The sequence below is a fragment of the Eupeodes corollae genome, chromosome 1 (assembly GCF_945859685.1).
Source record: "Eupeodes corollae chromosome 1, idEupCoro1.1, whole genome shotgun sequence".
NCBI lineage: Eukaryota > Metazoa > Arthropoda > Insecta > Diptera > Syrphidae > Eupeodes > Eupeodes corollae.
In genome coordinates, this window is record NC_079147.1 from 149,157,488 (window position 1) to 149,174,474 (window position 16,987).

Genomic DNA, 16,987 nt, shown 5'->3' on the forward strand with positions numbered 1-16,987 from the left:
CTGTGCTGTTTTGTGGGCGTGGATTCGAAGATTTTCCGGGCTGGAGCATTGTCTCTACGTGCCCCAACCATCTCAGTCGTTCGACTTTTATCCTTATGGCTAAGTCTACGTCACTTTACAGTTCATCAGCATTATGCTAATAATTGGATAGACTTTTGAAAGGTAGTGCCTCTAGTGCTAACGTGTGAGCTCTGCACTACTCTTTCAAGTTCGATGTTAAAAAAATCGCATGACAGCGCATCACCTTGTCTAAAACCTTTTTTGGCATCGAAAGGTTCTGAGGTTCATGGTACGGCAAAGAAGATTTTGAAGGCGATGTTAAGTAGACTGATTCCTCTATAGTTGGTACAGTTTAGAGATTCTCCTTTTTTCAGATTCGGGCAAACAATACTGAAGTTCCACTCATGTTTTCTTCAGAACATATCATACAGATAAATTGACGAAAGCTCAAAACAAATTATCTGCAGCTGATTTGCTTTCAGCGGTTTTGTTAGACTTCAGCTTAGATATGGCAAACTTTACTTCGTCTAAGTCGGAATCGGGAAGACGGGATTGTTGGCTTTTGTCTTCTATATAAAATGGAGAGCTGAATTCGGTTCGATGTCACCGTTTAGCAGTCTGCAGAAGTGATTCTGCCATATTCTCCTGCTGCTGTTACACTATGATGTTTCCACTTTTTTCTTTGGAGCCTTCTGTTCGAGGTTTATCTACTTGTGAATTTCGTTTCACCTGCTCATAAAACTTTCGAATTTCATTTTTGCTTTTAAACCTCTCAACATCTTCGACCGCTTCTCATGCTCTCTTTTTCCTTTTGAGAAGTACCGGTGTCCCTCTCGCTTCTTCTGCACATAGAACTCATGAGCAGCTCTCGTCCTTTTATGCTGCGCCACTTTGCGTGCCTGTTGTTTGACTGCATTTGCCTGCCGACATTCCTCATCAAACCAGGGGTTCCTGGTTTGACATTCGATGGGCCTGAATCGTTTATCGGTAGTGTTGTCGTGCAGGCTGTTATTCCCGATTATTCCACCAAATATGTCTTCCCTTCCTAGCTTGGCATTAATACCGCCCAGGTTAATTTTACTGTCGTAGCTAGAGCGCGAAGAACATATCCTTAGTATTGTCATTCTTCTCTTCTGTGGAGGCGTGCGCGTATATAAGGCTAATATTGCCGAATTTAGAAATGATGCGGATGGTCATCAGACGCTCGCTGATGCACCTATAGATCAAGACTTGTTGCCTAAGTTTGGTTCCAACAAAGCTGCATTCAAATAAGAGTTTTTGGTGTTCTCGGTAGGAGTCACCATACTAAATATAGCAGTTTTTCATCCTCTTTTTGACGGCCCTTCCTAACTTATTTCCTGGTTGGCGGTGATGTCTGCTTTATAGCAGTCTAAGGCCTTCAACTGCAAGTGGTCTATTAAGGACCCTAGAACAATATAACAATAAATCGGTTTGTATCCGAGACCCTGACGCACGACCTTCAACCTGAAGGACCAAGTCCTTGATTTAACTCCAAGGGCGAGAGCCGGCATAACCGCTCCTTACAGGCCTGAGCTTCGAATATATCGTAGTTACCCTATAAGGTAGTCAATAAGTTGTTTAACCTAACTGAAACTGTAGACGCCACCGGCGATTCCATCTTGTGAATTCCTTCGCTGCCGTCTCAATGTAAAAAGAGGTGCCTTAATGGAAACACCTTAAATAGTTAGAGGAAATTATTGAAGTCCAAAGAAGCATGAGACGAGTCAATGGACACCCAATCCCAAGTTCTAGCATTAAACAGTTATAAAAGCCCTTCATTAATTTTTTTTTAAACTTTCGGAGTATATAATGGGCTCTAGATTCCTCAAACCCTATGTCAAAAAGCTACCTGAAGCCTCTTTTATATAGGAAAAGAGGTGGCTATGGAGGAATTCTATTCTTCGTTTATTTATTTTTATCTTGGTCTTCCTCAACAAAATTGTGTGATCAATGACGGGTTTAAAGCCCCCAAAAAAATACGTTTCTAATTCTATTGTAAGGTACTCTTCTTTATTTACACATTTACAAAGTTAAATAAAAACAAAACATAAAAATACACAACTTTTTGAAACAAAACTAAACTAATCAATCTTCTTCAACCATTGGTAAAACAAAAAATTGTATATACACCTGAGCTTCGTCACTCGAATGTATCATAAAATGTAACTCCAGCAATCCACTAGAATCAGTCTTCAGAGCCACTTTAGAACAAGCCGATAGTGCTTTCAAAGTCAAACGAATATGTGAACACTTATAACGTGTTACAGTTTCACCCCGGCAATTGAACATCAGCATCATATCACTCGTCTTAGCCACTTCGATATTAGATTCAGATTGCATTACACCAATTGTAGCTATTCGAAAATGTGGTTCTTTCGGTGAGAGTGTGATTTCCAATTCATCTGCGGTCTTATCGATTTCAGAAAATATCTGTGCCATATCTGGACCACGAATGAAAATTATATTATAACTTGTACTGTTTTCGTTCAACGAATACTCAGTTGATTCTTCATATTGTGAAGTCTTAATTGAGCATTCTGTTAGGACATCCTCATCAGCATGATCTTCTATGACCAACATCAATGGAGCTCCTTCGCCTTTGTAGAACATTTTCATGCTACAATCGCTGCCAGCAAAGAGTCCAATGCATTCAACAAGTATGTTCATGTTGACGCTAAAATTGTATTCACCATCAAGGCAGAATTCTTCGAAGACTTCTTTGGTTATGAAGAGACTGGCTTGTATACTTTTGGCATTTTCCGTCATAATTCGAAAACCGTTTTCATTGATTTGAAATTTTGCAGTCTGAAAACAAAAAATTTAAAATATAAACAAAATTTTGATTGAAAGAGATTTTTACCTCTCCAAAACTTATAGCCTTCATTCCTGAATAGAATGCCTTAACCTTGTCCAATCGGCCGGCAAATTTGAAATTCGAATACTGCGTTTGGGTTAACATTTTAAGATTTTTCAAAATTCCTTTATCATATAAAACCTTCGAATTGTGCATTTAGTCAGCAGCAATTTGTTTTAATATAAAATTGAATTTATGTTTGGGAAGGATTTCAATTTTGAGTTTGTTCAAAATTCTAGCCAATCGAGCGGCTATTACATGTTCACACGTATAGGAAGGTGCTGTTGTGGCTGCATGAAGAATTTCTTCCTTAAAATACGTACAGTGGCAAAAATTGATATCAGGGAAAAGCTTATAGACCGATTGAGATGGCCATGCTTTAGAGATTTCGATCAAATTACCAGGACCGTTCTCTGGGCGGTAGGATATAATGGTATGCGTGTCGATAATGTTAAATGCTTTAAAAAGAACGTCCTCTTGAAAAAGGGCACTCAGTGCTACGTACTCCTCAGTGGTTACTTAAAGAAAGTGCGAGTTTATTTAATTGATACTAACAAAAGGAACATTCTTTTTTACTTACGTTGTTTTTCGAATGAATTAGACAACCGTTGCTCTAGGCGTTCAAACACTTTTTCAATTATTTCAGGGAGAAATGAAGGCTCGATTGCAGGCATTTATTTATTATATTCTAAGGAATCTATATTTTTATTTGGTTTTCTATTTGCTTTCAATTCAAATTTTTGCCGGGTTTTATCATTTTTAGTTTTGGCACATGTCAGAGTTGACAGTCAATGTCCAGGGATGATTTATTCGCTGTACACTTATGACAAAGATATTTGTTAGAAACTTGAAAATGAGCACTGACACATAAATGGAATTCTCCAATTTGTTCCAAGGCTGCACTAGCGAGTATTTTCAAAAAAGTCGGTCGTAATTTACGTTAAGAATGATAATTCAATTAATTTAAACAAATCGCATTTTTTTAAATTAATCACGAAGCAGGACAGTTTACCTCCGCCCGTATCCTCTAAAAAAGTAAGTGAATCTCAGTCCAATGCATTTCAAAATTTCAATTTTGCAAAATAAAACAAATCGTTTGGGATTTTGTAAATTGTTTCGATATTTAATATAATTTGGTATTTTTCAGAACAAAAACCGACTCAACTTTCTATTACCGCAGCACGAATTTCGACTCGCGGTTTTTTTTATTTGATAGATATGTGCAAATAAATAATAACTACAGCAATTTTAAAGCGAGGAAACATTTATTTCTATTTTGTAGTTAATTTTTAAAGTTCACTTTTTTATTTTGACATTTCTTCCTACATGTTTTTAGTTCAGTGTTACCACACTTGTTTTATTTTTGTTGGGTATTTCTTTTATTTTAGTGCTCAAATGCAAAAAGTACTTTGCATGTACCCAAACTCGCACCCACCTCAAATCCTATAGTGATCCGAAGCAGGGGGGTTGCAGGGGGGCAGCATGCCCCCCCCTACATACCTAGCTATTAGTACGTCCTGCTATCAATTAAAAAAGAACTTGTTTTGGGCTCAAAAAATGCAATACAAAAAAGTAGGTTTAAGTCCGAAAAAGAAAATATTTTTTTCTATGACTTAAAGTTGTTTCCTCGCCCTAATATTTAAAAAATGTTCTATTGAGACTCCTACCTAACTGTAAAAAAAAATAAAAAGAAAATTTATGCTGCGGTAATGGAAAGTCGCCCCCAAAAACCTTTATAATGAAGTAATTCAAGTCCATTTCAAGGAATAAACAATAAATTAAGTAAAATTGCAAGTGTAACAATTATTAATTGTTTGTATAGTCTGCGCGAAGCGGGACAGTTCACCTCCGCCGGTTTACCTCTGCCAGTTTACCTCTGCCAGTTTACCTCCGCATGTTTACCTCTGCCAGTTTACCACTGGACAGTTTACCACCGCCGGTTTACATCCGGACGGTTTACCTCCAAAGCAGGTAAGGTAGTTTATTATTTTCAAATCAAAACTAGCTTCGAATAGAAAACTTTTGGCATTTAGTTTTGTATTGTTCTTTATTTTCATTCCTTATGAAATGAATTATGACACTTCCACAACTTTTTTTTTTCTAAAGCTAAATATTCATTTTATATTCAAGTAAGTTTTTGTGTTTTTATGTTTTGTTTGAATATTTAACAGAATTCAATGTTTTTCAGGACAAAAATGTTCATACAAAAATGCAGCGTGTCCTCTAAAAAGTTAAGTAAATCTCAGTCCAGTGTTTAACTCTGCCAAACAAAACATTCAATTTGAGATTCTACAGTTAAGTTTTTGTAAATTATTTTGTTTTGTATAAATATTTAACAGAATCTTTTTCTTTTCTATGGTTCTTTAGGATTTCCAACGTCCTCCGCCTATTCATAAGCCGCCAAATATGATGCAAGCCGACACAAAAAAAAAAACGAATCTTGCGACTACAACTAAAGCAACATGTCCAAAAATAATACAAAGGGAAATTGTGCATTTGTGACATGGTCCGATTGGGATTTTGGAATTTGCCTAGCATAAGAATGTCACAAACGACTTGCCTCAATTTTGTAATCAATGGATCGGCTTACGAGCACTATTCCGGTAATGTTATAATACAAAACTCAGTATATTATTTTATTCTCAAGATACTAAAGTCTAAATTCGGTTTTTAGAATTTGAAAAAGTTTAAAAATCTTTTCTATAGAATAAAAAGATAGTCAATAACATTTTTCGTGTTAACCTATTTTTAGTAAAAATGTAAGAACAATGCTATTTTTTAAAATACAATCAGAATAAATCCAATATTTTTAATCAGTGCCCCTTTATTTGAGGCGAAAATCAGTTTGTACCAACTTTAAATATACATTTTCTAGGTCTTCAAACATTTTTTTATTAGCTGTTTGCCCTATAAATAAAACCGCTTGTTAAATTTTGTTCAACCTTATACTGATTTGGTATTACATCGCAATATATAATATAAAATTTAATTGAAGACTTTACATTCAATTGTGCGTAAGATATTTTTTATTTATTTTTTTTTAATTGTATTCGAAAAAATACACCCACTGAATTTTTTTGAAAACTTTTTCTTCATATTTTGATCTTATTGTCTGTAAAAATTAATTGTAGTCCAAATCTCCACTGGTTCTTGAGATATAGCCGACTAAAAAATGTATCCCAAACTTCTCTAATAGGCGTAACCACTTTTATTCAAATTTTTGAAAATTCAATTCAACTAGCAGGCCATGACTTTCACTGTTTTTTGTATATTTAAAACATGAATTTATCTTTTGTTAAATTTGTGAAGTGCAAGTTCTAATTAACAAAGCTTTAACAGCCGGTAAGTCAAGTTTAAATGAAAAACTTATTTTATTTATTTATTATATACCTATGTACATATATTTCCAGAATAATGGATATGCATAAATCAAAAAGAAACGGTTCAAAAATTTCGTATGAAGGTCACACTTACAATTTTGAGAAATTGAGTGTTGACGGCACCAAAGCGTTTTGGCGCTGCGATAAGCGCATAGCAGACGGGTGCTATGCACGAATCCATACCTTTGCCGATTCTGGCAATTTCATCCAGAAAATAAGGAGCCACACGCATGGAAGCGATGCGGCCGGAGTAGCAGCTTCAAAGGTATTTAAAAATCCTTTTATAATACATATTTAAATTGTCTGCCTTGTCTTACTTGTTCCAAAAAGAAATTGTCACGAAAAAACACATTTCTTTAGAGTGTAATTTATATAACTAAAAAGAAATATTTTTACAGGTCGTGTCAGAAATAAGGGAAAGGGCTGCAACGACACTTGAATCCACGTCGGTTATTTTAAATAAAGCCTATGGCCTATGAGAAGTTACCCAACCACGACGCCTTGATAAAGGTTGTGCAAAGGCAGCGAAACGTGATATCAAGTGTCCCACCTAACCCCAATAGGTTGTGCGACCTAATAATACCACCACAAATGTGTCAATACCGAGTGGGCCCGGATGAGGTGGAAAATTTTCTTTTTTTACGACACAGAGCTTGAGAGTGCGTGTAGAATAATTATATTCGGAAGGGAAAGCCACCGACTCTGGGCAAACCGGATGAAACGTTTGTACATTGACGGTACTTTTCGAATCGCTCCCAGGTTATTCTACCAAGTATATGTGGTAATGGTAGGGAGAAGTGGTTTCGTCTTTCCTGTAGCGTATGGTTTGCTGCCAAATAAGAATCAGGACACCTATGTCCAATTTTTCAACGCCCTTCAAGAGGTTTAGTCTACATTCGCTCCGGAGTGTATTTCATGCGACTATGAAATGGCCGAAATAAATGCTGTTCGGCACGTTTTTCCAAATGCGGCAATTGACGGATGCTTCTTTCACTTTGTGAAAAACATGAAGAAAAAATTGTAGCGATGGCGTTCGTGCCTCCGGAGCGTTTGGAGGAAGCTTTTATTTACCTAGTGTCATAATCACCGCCGATTTTAAATTGGTTCGAAGTAAATTATCTGGGTCGGCCAAATTTAACCGGTGGGTGAAGACAGGCACTTTTTCCATCACAGATTTGGAACGTCTTTGGAAGGACGGTAACCGGTGCTGCCAGAACCAACAACTTCGTTTAGGCCGCTCATCGCAGGATGCGGATCGAATTTGGTGAAGATCATCCAACTATTTGGAAATTTTTAAAAACTTTAAAAGAAAAAATACAGAATGGAAGGGATAAGCACTACGAACAATTTGTTCGTGGAGAAGAGCCTGCCACTAAAAGATCAAAATATGTAACAGCAGACGAAAGGATCTTTCGGCTTATTTCGGAGTTAAACGAAGGTGAGGGAAGGACGCTTGGGGAGTTTTTAAGGGGCATAGCCCATAATTTTGTTATGTAGAGTAGAGTACACTAGTTTAAGGTTAGTTTTAATTATTTTTTTATAAGAATTAATTGTTTATGTTTAAAATATTTAGTTTGTAAGTTTTTATTGTTTATGGTAGATTGTTAACTTAGCTTTAAATACATGATTTTATATACACGTGTAAATAAAAACTGAATTTCAAAAAAAAGTAAAAAAAAATATTTGGAATTACTTTATTTATGCTTAAAGAGTTGTTAATGACTACAACCGAGTATGATTAAGGAAAATTAAATCATTCACCGATTATTTAATAGATATTGTGGGACAACCCTTAAATGAGTAAATCAATCAATTAAAATTCGTTTCGGATTTAAAAAAAACTTACTTCTGGTGGTGTAGCGCTGTTCTTGATGCAATAGTTTTCTTTTTCAAAATTATTTGGGGACAGCGATCGGACTTTTCAGCATTTTCCTTCTTTAACACATTCTTCTTCTTTGGTTTCAAAGTCAAGGGCATCCTCTTCATGCTTCTTAGCTAACTCATCAATATCTTTTCAATTCTTATTGACACTCGGTGTTTCATTTTTTCTTTCAATTTGTTTGCTTTTTTTGTAGGAAAACTTTTTGTCTTATCAAGCTTTTAACGTAAATCTGTTCTTCTTTTTTATTGTCAATTTTCTTGGATTCTCAAACAATTTCGCCACATCGTCATCGTTGTCTTCATGGCGGTATGACGAGAGTTCTTTTTCTTCAGTCACTTGCTCTTTTCGTTAATTTTCCTTTTTAACACAGATCCGTTCGTAGCTTCATATTCAATAGTGCTTTCTTTGGTCGCTTGATAGACATGCTTTTTGGAATCCATTTAGCTTACATCACTCAGGTCTTCGTGGCGCATGCAAATTTCATAATATTAGCGGTGATCATCTAAGCTTCCACCAGCACCAGCACTACTAGTTCCTTGAACTTCGTGATTCTCCTCTGGTTAGGTTAGGTTAGGTTAATGTGGCTGCGGATTTAGAATCCACACACTTAGGCCAAGAGAAAGGCCCGTTGTGACCACATGAATCTAGAGAATTACTTCTAACTAGTCGAACCATTTTGAGCTTTTTATAAAGCGAAGAAGATATTTGATATCCTTTTTAGCTAGTTCACTAGGATTATCAAAAGAGTAGTCCCCCAGATGAAGTTTGCGTCTGAGTGAAAGAGCAGGGCAAGTGCATAAGAGATGAGAGATTGTTTCCTCTTCTTCTTCGTCCATGCAGCTCTTACAGGAGTCATTTGAGACTACGCCAATTCGTATTGCGTGTCTGCCTATAAGACAGTGTCCTGTAATATCAGAAGTTGATATCACGTTTTCTCTTAGCCAGGAGAGAACCTCTTTGATCGCTAAAATTTCCGCTTGAAAGACGCTACAATGATTAGGGAGGCGGAATGAGATGCTTAGATTAAGCTTTTCTGAGTACACACAACTACCAACTCCCTCATTTGTCTTGGATCCATCTGTATAAAAATGAATACTTTTGTTATCCAGGAGTTTTTTGTCTTCCCATTCATCTCTGGATGGAATGGATACCTGGAAGTTTTTTCCAAATAGGGGTTTAGGTATAACGTAGAGGTTCAAAATGATGGAGTGCCCCACATTGTTGTTGGTCCATTGAGATGAGGCGTCGAGTCTTAGCGCTGTACTCGCTGCCACTTGTTTACTGAAGATGTCGAAGGGTGTCAGATGGAGGAGAGTGTCTAACGCTGCTGAGGGTGTGGTTCTCAATGCCCCGCTTATGCAGAGACATGCAGTGCCCTGAACACTGCTGAGTATGTCGCAGTATGTGACATAAGTATTGGTCGGATGACCGATGTGTATAGCCAGTAGGTTATGCGAGGTTGAAAACCCCATTTGCTTCCTATAGCTTTCTTGCAAAGGAAAAGAGCTACTGTAGCTTTTTTAACTCTTTCCTGTATATTTGATTTCCAACTTAATTTTTTGTCCAATATCAGACCAAGGTATTTGGCTTCATTGGTAAAAATTAGTGGTATACCTTTTATTGAAGGAGGTACAATTACTGGGATCTTGTATTTCCGTGTGAAAAGGACAAGGTCTGTGTTTTGAATATTAATACTAAGTCCGCAGTTATCAGCCCATCTAGTGAGCATATTGAGTGCATTTTGGAGGAGGTCTCTCAGTGTATTAGGATGTTCCCCTGTGACATAGCAACATCATCGGCATACGCAACCACTCTGTAGCCATCCCTCTCAAGGGATATTAGTATGTAGTTGGTTAACCACTATGTTCCACAGGAGAGCGGACAGAACACCACTTTGCGGAGTGCCTCTACTGACAGACCTTTTTGTGCAAAAATCTCCCAAACTAGAGTTGATGATCCTGCTTTTTAGCATTAGATTAATCAACTCACAGATTGCGGATGTGTCAACGTTGTTGAAAGCGCCCTCAATATCCAAGAAGGCCACTATAGTGTATTCCTTTTTCTCTAGGGAGTATTCGATAGTTCTTACCAGAGTGTGAAAGGCTGTTTCTACTGATTTCCCTTTGCAGTAAGCATGCTGAGACATTGATAGTCTCTTCTCAATGTTATAACGTATATGGATATCGATCAATCGTTCCAGAGTTTTGAGAATGAAAGATGATAGGCTAATAGGTCTTAGGTCCTTAGGTCCTTAGGGTTGACATGCGAGCTTTTGCCCGCCTTGGGAATGAAAACTACCTTTACATCTCTCCAGCGCTCAGGTATATAGACCAGATTTATACAACTTTTAAAGATCATCTCAATAATGGGCGAAGTTATATCAATGGTATATTGTAGCTCAGCTGGTATGATTTGATCTGGACCTGGAGATTTGTAAGGTTTGAAACTATTCAGAGCCCATGTCAATTTTTCTTTTGTAACCAGACCTTGAGGAAAAATTAAGTTAATACCCGACCCAGGACTGTATGTTGTATTAACGGATTGGGAGATATCTGGGAAGTGGGTGTCTAATAGCAGGCTTAGCGTTTCTTCGCAAGAGTTAGTCCATGTACCATCTGAGTTTTTAAGACAACTAGGCATGGTTGGATTTGTCGAGAGAATCTTCCTTATCCTTGATGCCTCCGCGGATTCTTCTATTGAGTTACAGAAGGATCTCCATGAGGATCTTTTGGCTATTCTCAATTCTAGTTTATACCTTTTGAGGGATTCTTTATAGGAATCCCAATCTTGGGGATGTCTAGTCATTTTTTGCTCGATTAAAAAGCCTTCTACAACCTCTCCTGAGTATATCTAGTTCAGCAGCCCACCAATATGGTTTCTTCTTTCCCCGCACTGTGGTGAGGGAGCAGGCAGTTTCCATGGCCATGGCCACCTCCTCTGGTAGGTGATATGGATTTTTCGCGGATACTGCGCTCGGTTTCTATGAAGAATACGATTAGGAATCTAAATTAAAATGGAATGATGTTCTTTATAAACGGGAACTTACGCGCTTGGACCAAAATACTGCACGTTCCACATCCTTGTATGCTTGCCGAAAAATAGGACTTATTCCATCCGGATTTCATTATTGAAGCTGATTTAAAATATACATTCGTCGATGTGAAAACTATAGACGAAATATATTTTCATCTCATATTTTTCCTCTATGGTGAAAATAATGGCAGCAAATAGCTCGGACTTGACATTGGTTTCCATGCGCTCTACGTGATCCAGCCATCTTAGCCGTTAGACTTTTACCCTTCTGGCTAAGTCTACGTCGCTGTACAGACCTTACAGCGGTCGGAAAGTGCCGCTGACGTTTTTTTAGACATTCAAAAAATAACTTCGTTCTGACGTTTGACCATCGAGTTCTTTGTTAAAATCTACAACTTCAATTTAACCTCGTAGTTCTAAACTTTAGCAAGCTTTTTTTTTAAAGAATGTTATGACATTTATTATTATAAAGTTCCATCTCAGATATTTCCGTATTCTGGGAAATAAAAGTACAATTTCTCATAAAAATGTTTCACTTTTGCAGTCAGAAATTTGTAAAGAGAATTTTCACGATCCGATGTCAACAATTCTCTATCGCATAGGAAGAAAAGCAATGCAAAGCTGATTTGATGGCCAGGTAAGAATATTTAAGGAATTGTGTTTATTTATATTTCATTCTAATGCTCTGTCAATCTGTCAAAGAAAATTCTCAGAAATTTGAGAAATATAAACTGGCCAAATAAATCGCTTGCCAGCTGACAAAAAGACCGCCACATAACATATTGGAGTCATTCATTAAGTTACAGGCTACGTATTCAAGGGATTCTGATTGGCTTACTACAAAAACAAAAGTAATTGAAATTTCCCATCTGACATAGTGTATACATTTTCGTTACAAAGTTAGTGGAGAATGATTTTGACGTTTGACAATCAGCTGCTCGGTAAAGACACAACAATTCAAAATCAAATAAATCGTTCATTATTTATATACAAATATAAATCACTCAAATTCTGTCTTAAATTCGATTTGATTGAATTTAAAAACACAAAAAATAAGTTAAAGTTATCAAATCAGAAATGTTTCTTCTTTTACATATTTGCATTTGTCAGTAATATGACAGTTCCGGATTTACTAGGTTTGTAGAGCAATTTTTCAAACTTTAAGTTCTTTACCTTAAAAAAAAAAACAGTTAGATTTAAATATATAAATACGTTCTGATATAAATTGCTATTATATAAATAAACACTCCAATTAATTCCAGACATTTTACTCCTATTTAAAAAATTATAGATCTCAACGTATTCAAAGGTTTTTCAATAAATTTATTGTTTGTAATTAAACAATGGATTCCTTTAATCACTTCAGTTTTTGGTTTTTTGAGTTGATATATGTACATAAATATAATAAGAAATAGTAAAGCATGAATTTCACTTTACTTCATATTTCTTTTAGCTTGCAGATCCTTAGAGTATATAAACTACAATTAAATGTGAGGACTAAGGACCATTGTTAAACACTTTGAATGCAGTTGAATGCTTCGTTGCAATTTCTTACTTTCAATTACGACCATGAATTGAAAGCGATTTTTTTATAAAACGATTTGTTTACTTAAGGGAAAAAAGGTGAAAAAAGACGTTTTTTGTTTAGGTTTCTTTTCAAAATTGTAACAAAAGTTGAAATTATTTTTGAGAGTCAAAGAATTGAATGTGATGGCCAAGGTCAGCTATATTGTAGATTATCGTACTAATTAATGGATTAAACTACAAATTTTGTTGGGCAAAAATAATTATTAATTCATGGAAACTGCATTAATTGAAAGTAACTAGAAAAGTTCCTAATATAGGTACAAATAGAAAAAAGAAAAGTTCGATGCATTTTTTGACTGCTCTGTCAAAATAGTGCAAAAGTCAAAGCACAACAATTTTCCCAAAGTGCACTGTCACTTAAGTTTCTGATGAGAAAATTTAAAAAAACGTTTCGTTAAGAAACTGCAAAGTAAAGTGGTGAGAAATAGCGTAAGCCACCTACACCTACCTATACTAAATTCGTTATTTGTCTCATATTCTCCGATCACTCAACGAAGAAGCATAATAATAAAATAAATTAGGTTGCGCAACAGTCCATGAAGAACCAGGGCCTTATAACTCTCAAGGCTTAAGACCCCATCCGGACAACCCAGTATAAACAAATCGGGTTCTCCTGCTTCACCCTATCAGTTTGGCCCCGTTCGGACACAGTCCTACTGAACCGAAAGAGCTCTGCTCTGTCTCAGCCTATCTACGATGAGCGGAACTGTCAATGTATCCTGTATCAGACCGCATCTATCTAAAAAGAGAAATGCCTCTGTTGAAATGAAGCCGCTCAAGCGTGCACTCTCTAAATACTCGTCGTACGCCCCGAAAATTAAATTGTTGGTCGAAGACATAGCTCTTGCAATGTGACCTTGAACGAGTTTTATCACTAAATTGTCAATTCTGTTGATTCGAGCCCCGTTGTATTGGAATAGTAATGCACGAAAGAATATTGGGCTATTCGATATAAATATATAAATACTGACCTAACCAGATACCGAGGTACTTCACTACACTTTTGCTCGTTAATCTCTGCCCGTGAAGATCAACGATGACCATCTTACACCAAATCTTGCACGTATCCCTCGTGGCCTTAGCCAACGGAGTCCGGAACAGCTCCCACTGCCTCCAGTTTTTCCTTCAGATCCTCAACTATATAAAAGTCATCGGCGAAGATGGCTTCTTCTGGATCTATTTGCGCTGTCATGTCTCTGTTCTCTTCAGTTCTTTGGATTTTCAGACACGGAAGGTCATTATCGTTTTTTTCCTGAATAACTTGTTGATTTTGGGGAACATACTAGGCTCACCGGAATTAACTGACTTGTGATCCCAGTACTTGTTAATTGATAACCTGTAGTTCTCCTTAATCAACAGGTTGATATTTTTTATTGTCGACTTCAGTGTCTTAGCCTTTAAGTCGTATGGGTCTGTAGGCCACTCTTTTGCATACTTAGTGCTCCAATAGTCGCGTTTCTGTAAGCGTCCATTTGGTCCCTTTGTTTGTACTTTGGTATTGTCCGTTCCATCGTTCGTTTTATTGTTTCGTCCATCTGTTGTAAATGTTGGTCAATTTCTGTATTTACAGGTTTCTGTTGTTTGGAGGGGCTATGTCACTCGAACGAAGTTCTTTCGCTAGGGCGTTGGTGAATCGAGTCCAGTGCATCTTACTGTAATTGTAAGAGTGGTTGCAAAGTATTCCTCCAACTCCACGCGTTCGTTCGGAATCTGCTTTACGGCAGCCAGTCCGCAGTGATCACTGTCGTACTCGACTGTCTGTCAGCAGTTTCGAGGGTGATTACCCACTTTGTCCGTAATTTTCAGTCTGGTGCCGCTTCTTGGATGCGATGGCTTTTCAGTAGCCAGCAGGTCGATGCCACATTCAAAATATAAAGGTTAACAAAGAGAAAATAATATGAAATTCAAGTTTTATAAACAAAATTAAAAGAAATCAAATTTTGTTGCATGGATTGTATCTTAAAACAGGTTTAACTGTTCTTCCAGACCTGGTGACATATGGTTTAGACCCTGTTTGTACCATATACGAACGTGGTGTGTTAGCTGGTTTAACAACAGTGCCAGAGATTCAGTTTCGATTAGGTTGTTGAATGCGGATTTTTTCACCGGGTTGCAAGGGTTGTTTTTGGTGACTTCCTTTATCAGCATAGAACTTGCTTCTGTTCCGGGCTTCAATGAGGTTGTGTTGTACGTTTTGTACAACCTTAGGTTTAAGCGATTGTTCACTGGATGGTATATTTTTTCTGGTTCTTCGGCTCATCAAGCGTTGATTGGGCGATAACAAATCGTTGCTTCGAGGTGTGTTGCGGTAGTTGAGTAGAGCAAGATAAACGTCTGACTGGTCTTTGTGGCACTTTTTAAGTAGGGATTTTGCCACCTGGACGAACCTCTCGGCAAAACCGTTGGATTTTGGATACCTCAGGCTTGAGGTCTGATGAGTAAAGTCCCATTTTTTGGCAAATGCTTTAAACTCTTTGGAGGAAAATTGGGGACCATTGTCCGATTCCAAGATAAACGGTATCCCATGGACGGCAAACATCTTTTTGAGTTGGAGTATGACTTCTGCGCTGGATGATTGCTTTAACTTAACAAAATCAAAGTAACCGGAATAGCTATCTGCAACGAGAAGATATTCATTAGTTTTAAAATAAAATATATCTACTGCAATTATCTCCCAGGGCAGCTAAGGAATCTTTTTGATAATAATTGGCTCTTTCGGTTGAGAACGTTGTTGGCTTTGACAAATACTGCAGGATTCAACGTATTTCGTGATTTCGGTCGTCATCTTGATCCAAAAAAGTTGTTCGCGTGCACTGTTGAGTGTCCGATCAATGCCAAAATGAGCTTGGTGGACTTTATGCATCATCTCCTTCTTCATGTCATCTGGAACGACGACTTTGGATCCTTTGAAAAGTAGACCATCATTGCTGCTGAGCGATTCTCGAAACGTCCAATAATTTTTAATCTCGTTCGGAACGTATTGAATTGTATCAGGCCACTCAGAATTTACGTATTGCAAAACATTTTGTAGATTTTTTTTTTTTTCATTCTTTGTTGCTTCTTGTAGTCGTTTTTTTGTTATATCTGTTAATTGTAGAATTTCATGCACTTCTAGCTCGTCATCTTTTTCTGTATTTTTTGGGTTGTGACAGTCACGGCTGAGTGTGTCTGCGACAGGTATATCTTTGCCTTTCAAATAAATTACATTTGGTTGATACTGAAGAACTTGGAGCATGATTTTTTGTAAACGCATGGGAGCGCTGTGTATAGGCTTCTAAAAAATCGTTTCCAGAGGTTTATGGTCACTTTCGATTGTAAGAGGCTTTCCGAATATTAGGTCATGGAACTTTTCACATGCAAATTTGATCGCAAGCGCTTCTTTTTCGATCTGAGGAGCTAATTTCTGTCTTTCTGTTAGTGCTTTCGATGTATACGCCACTGGCTGGTTATCTTGTAGCAATACGGCACCTGCACTCGACTGGCTGGCATCTACTTGAAGCTTTACTGGAAGATTCGGATCATAATATAGTAATAGTGGTGTTTTTGACAAAGACGACTTAATTTTATTGAAGGATTCTTCTTGTTCTGCACTCCACTGCCATTGAGTGTCTTTTTTAAGAAGTTGTCGCATTGGATTTGTAATTTCGGATAAATTATGAATAAACTTACCTAAGTAAGTTGCCATACCTAATAATCTTTGAAGTTCGGTTTTATTTGTCGGTTGCTTTAAGTTTTTTATTGACTCAATCTTTTCGGGATCTGCTGCAATTCCATCTGATGTGATGATGTGGCCTAAAAAGCGTGCTTTTGTAGTAGCAAATATGCATTTTTGTTTATTTAATTTTATTCCTGCTTCATCAAGCTTTTTAAGCACTTTCTTTGTAAGCACATTTAATGCTTTGACATCAGGAGCATGAATTAAAACGTCATCCATCGAAACCTCTGTATTTTCACAGCCTTCTAATAAATCAGTCATGAGTTTTTGGTAGATTTCTGGGGCGGAAGCAAGACCAAACGGAACACGTAAGAACGACACTCTACCCCAAGGTGTAGCCATAGTCAGACAACCTTTCGTTCGATCTGTTACTCTGATTTGCCAAAAACCATGTTTACAATCGAAAATTGTGAAAAACTTGGAGTTTTGAACCTTTGCTGCAATCTCATCCATGGATTTAAGAGGATGAAATCTTCTTACAATATTTTTGTTTACATCGCATCGGTAGGGTCGAG

General features: G+C 37.0%; 2 protein-coding genes across 2 annotated transcripts; both read right to left on the reverse strand.

Moving 5' to 3' along the window:
• Positions 1-2,008: 2,008 nt before the first annotated feature.
• On the reverse strand, positions 2,009-3,616 carry LOC129939527 (cell cycle checkpoint protein RAD1). Its single transcript, XM_056047567.1, has 3 exons — positions 3,456-3,616; positions 2,882-3,393; positions 2,009-2,826 (listed from the first exon to the last, which is right to left on the reverse strand). The coding sequence occupies exons 2-3, from the start codon at positions 3,029-3,031 to the stop codon at positions 2,107-2,109; spliced, it is 870 nt and encodes a 289-aa protein (XP_055903542.1). The 5' UTR covers positions 3,032-3,393; positions 3,456-3,616; the 3' UTR covers positions 2,009-2,106.
• Positions 3,617-14,825: 11,209 nt separating this feature from the next.
• On the reverse strand, positions 14,826-15,992 carry LOC129945573 (uncharacterized protein K02A2.6-like). Its single transcript, XM_056055390.1, has 2 exons — positions 15,506-15,992; positions 14,826-15,373 (listed from the first exon to the last, which is right to left on the reverse strand). Exons 1-2 carry the CDS (start codon positions 15,990-15,992, stop codon positions 14,826-14,828), a joined length of 1,035 nt encoding a protein of 344 aa, XP_055911365.1.
• Positions 15,993-16,987: the final 995 nt, after the last annotated feature.

Coding starts and splice junctions, on each gene's coding strand:
- LOC129939527 (XM_056047567.1), bottom strand. CDS start 3,031: ATGCACAATTCGAAGGTTTTATATGATAAAGGAATTTTGAAAAATCTT. Junction 2,827..2,881: donor AGGCTATAAGTTTTGGAGAG/GTAAAAATCTCT, acceptor TTTTGTTTTCAG/ACTGCAAAATTTCAAATCAA.
- LOC129945573 (XM_056055390.1), bottom strand. CDS start 15,992: ATGCTCCAAGTTCTTCAGTATCAACCAAATGTAATTTATTTGAAAGGC. Junction 15,374..15,505: donor GAAATACGTTGAATCCTGCA/GTATTTGTCAAA, acceptor TTCTCGTTGCAG/ATAGCTATTCCGGTTACTTT.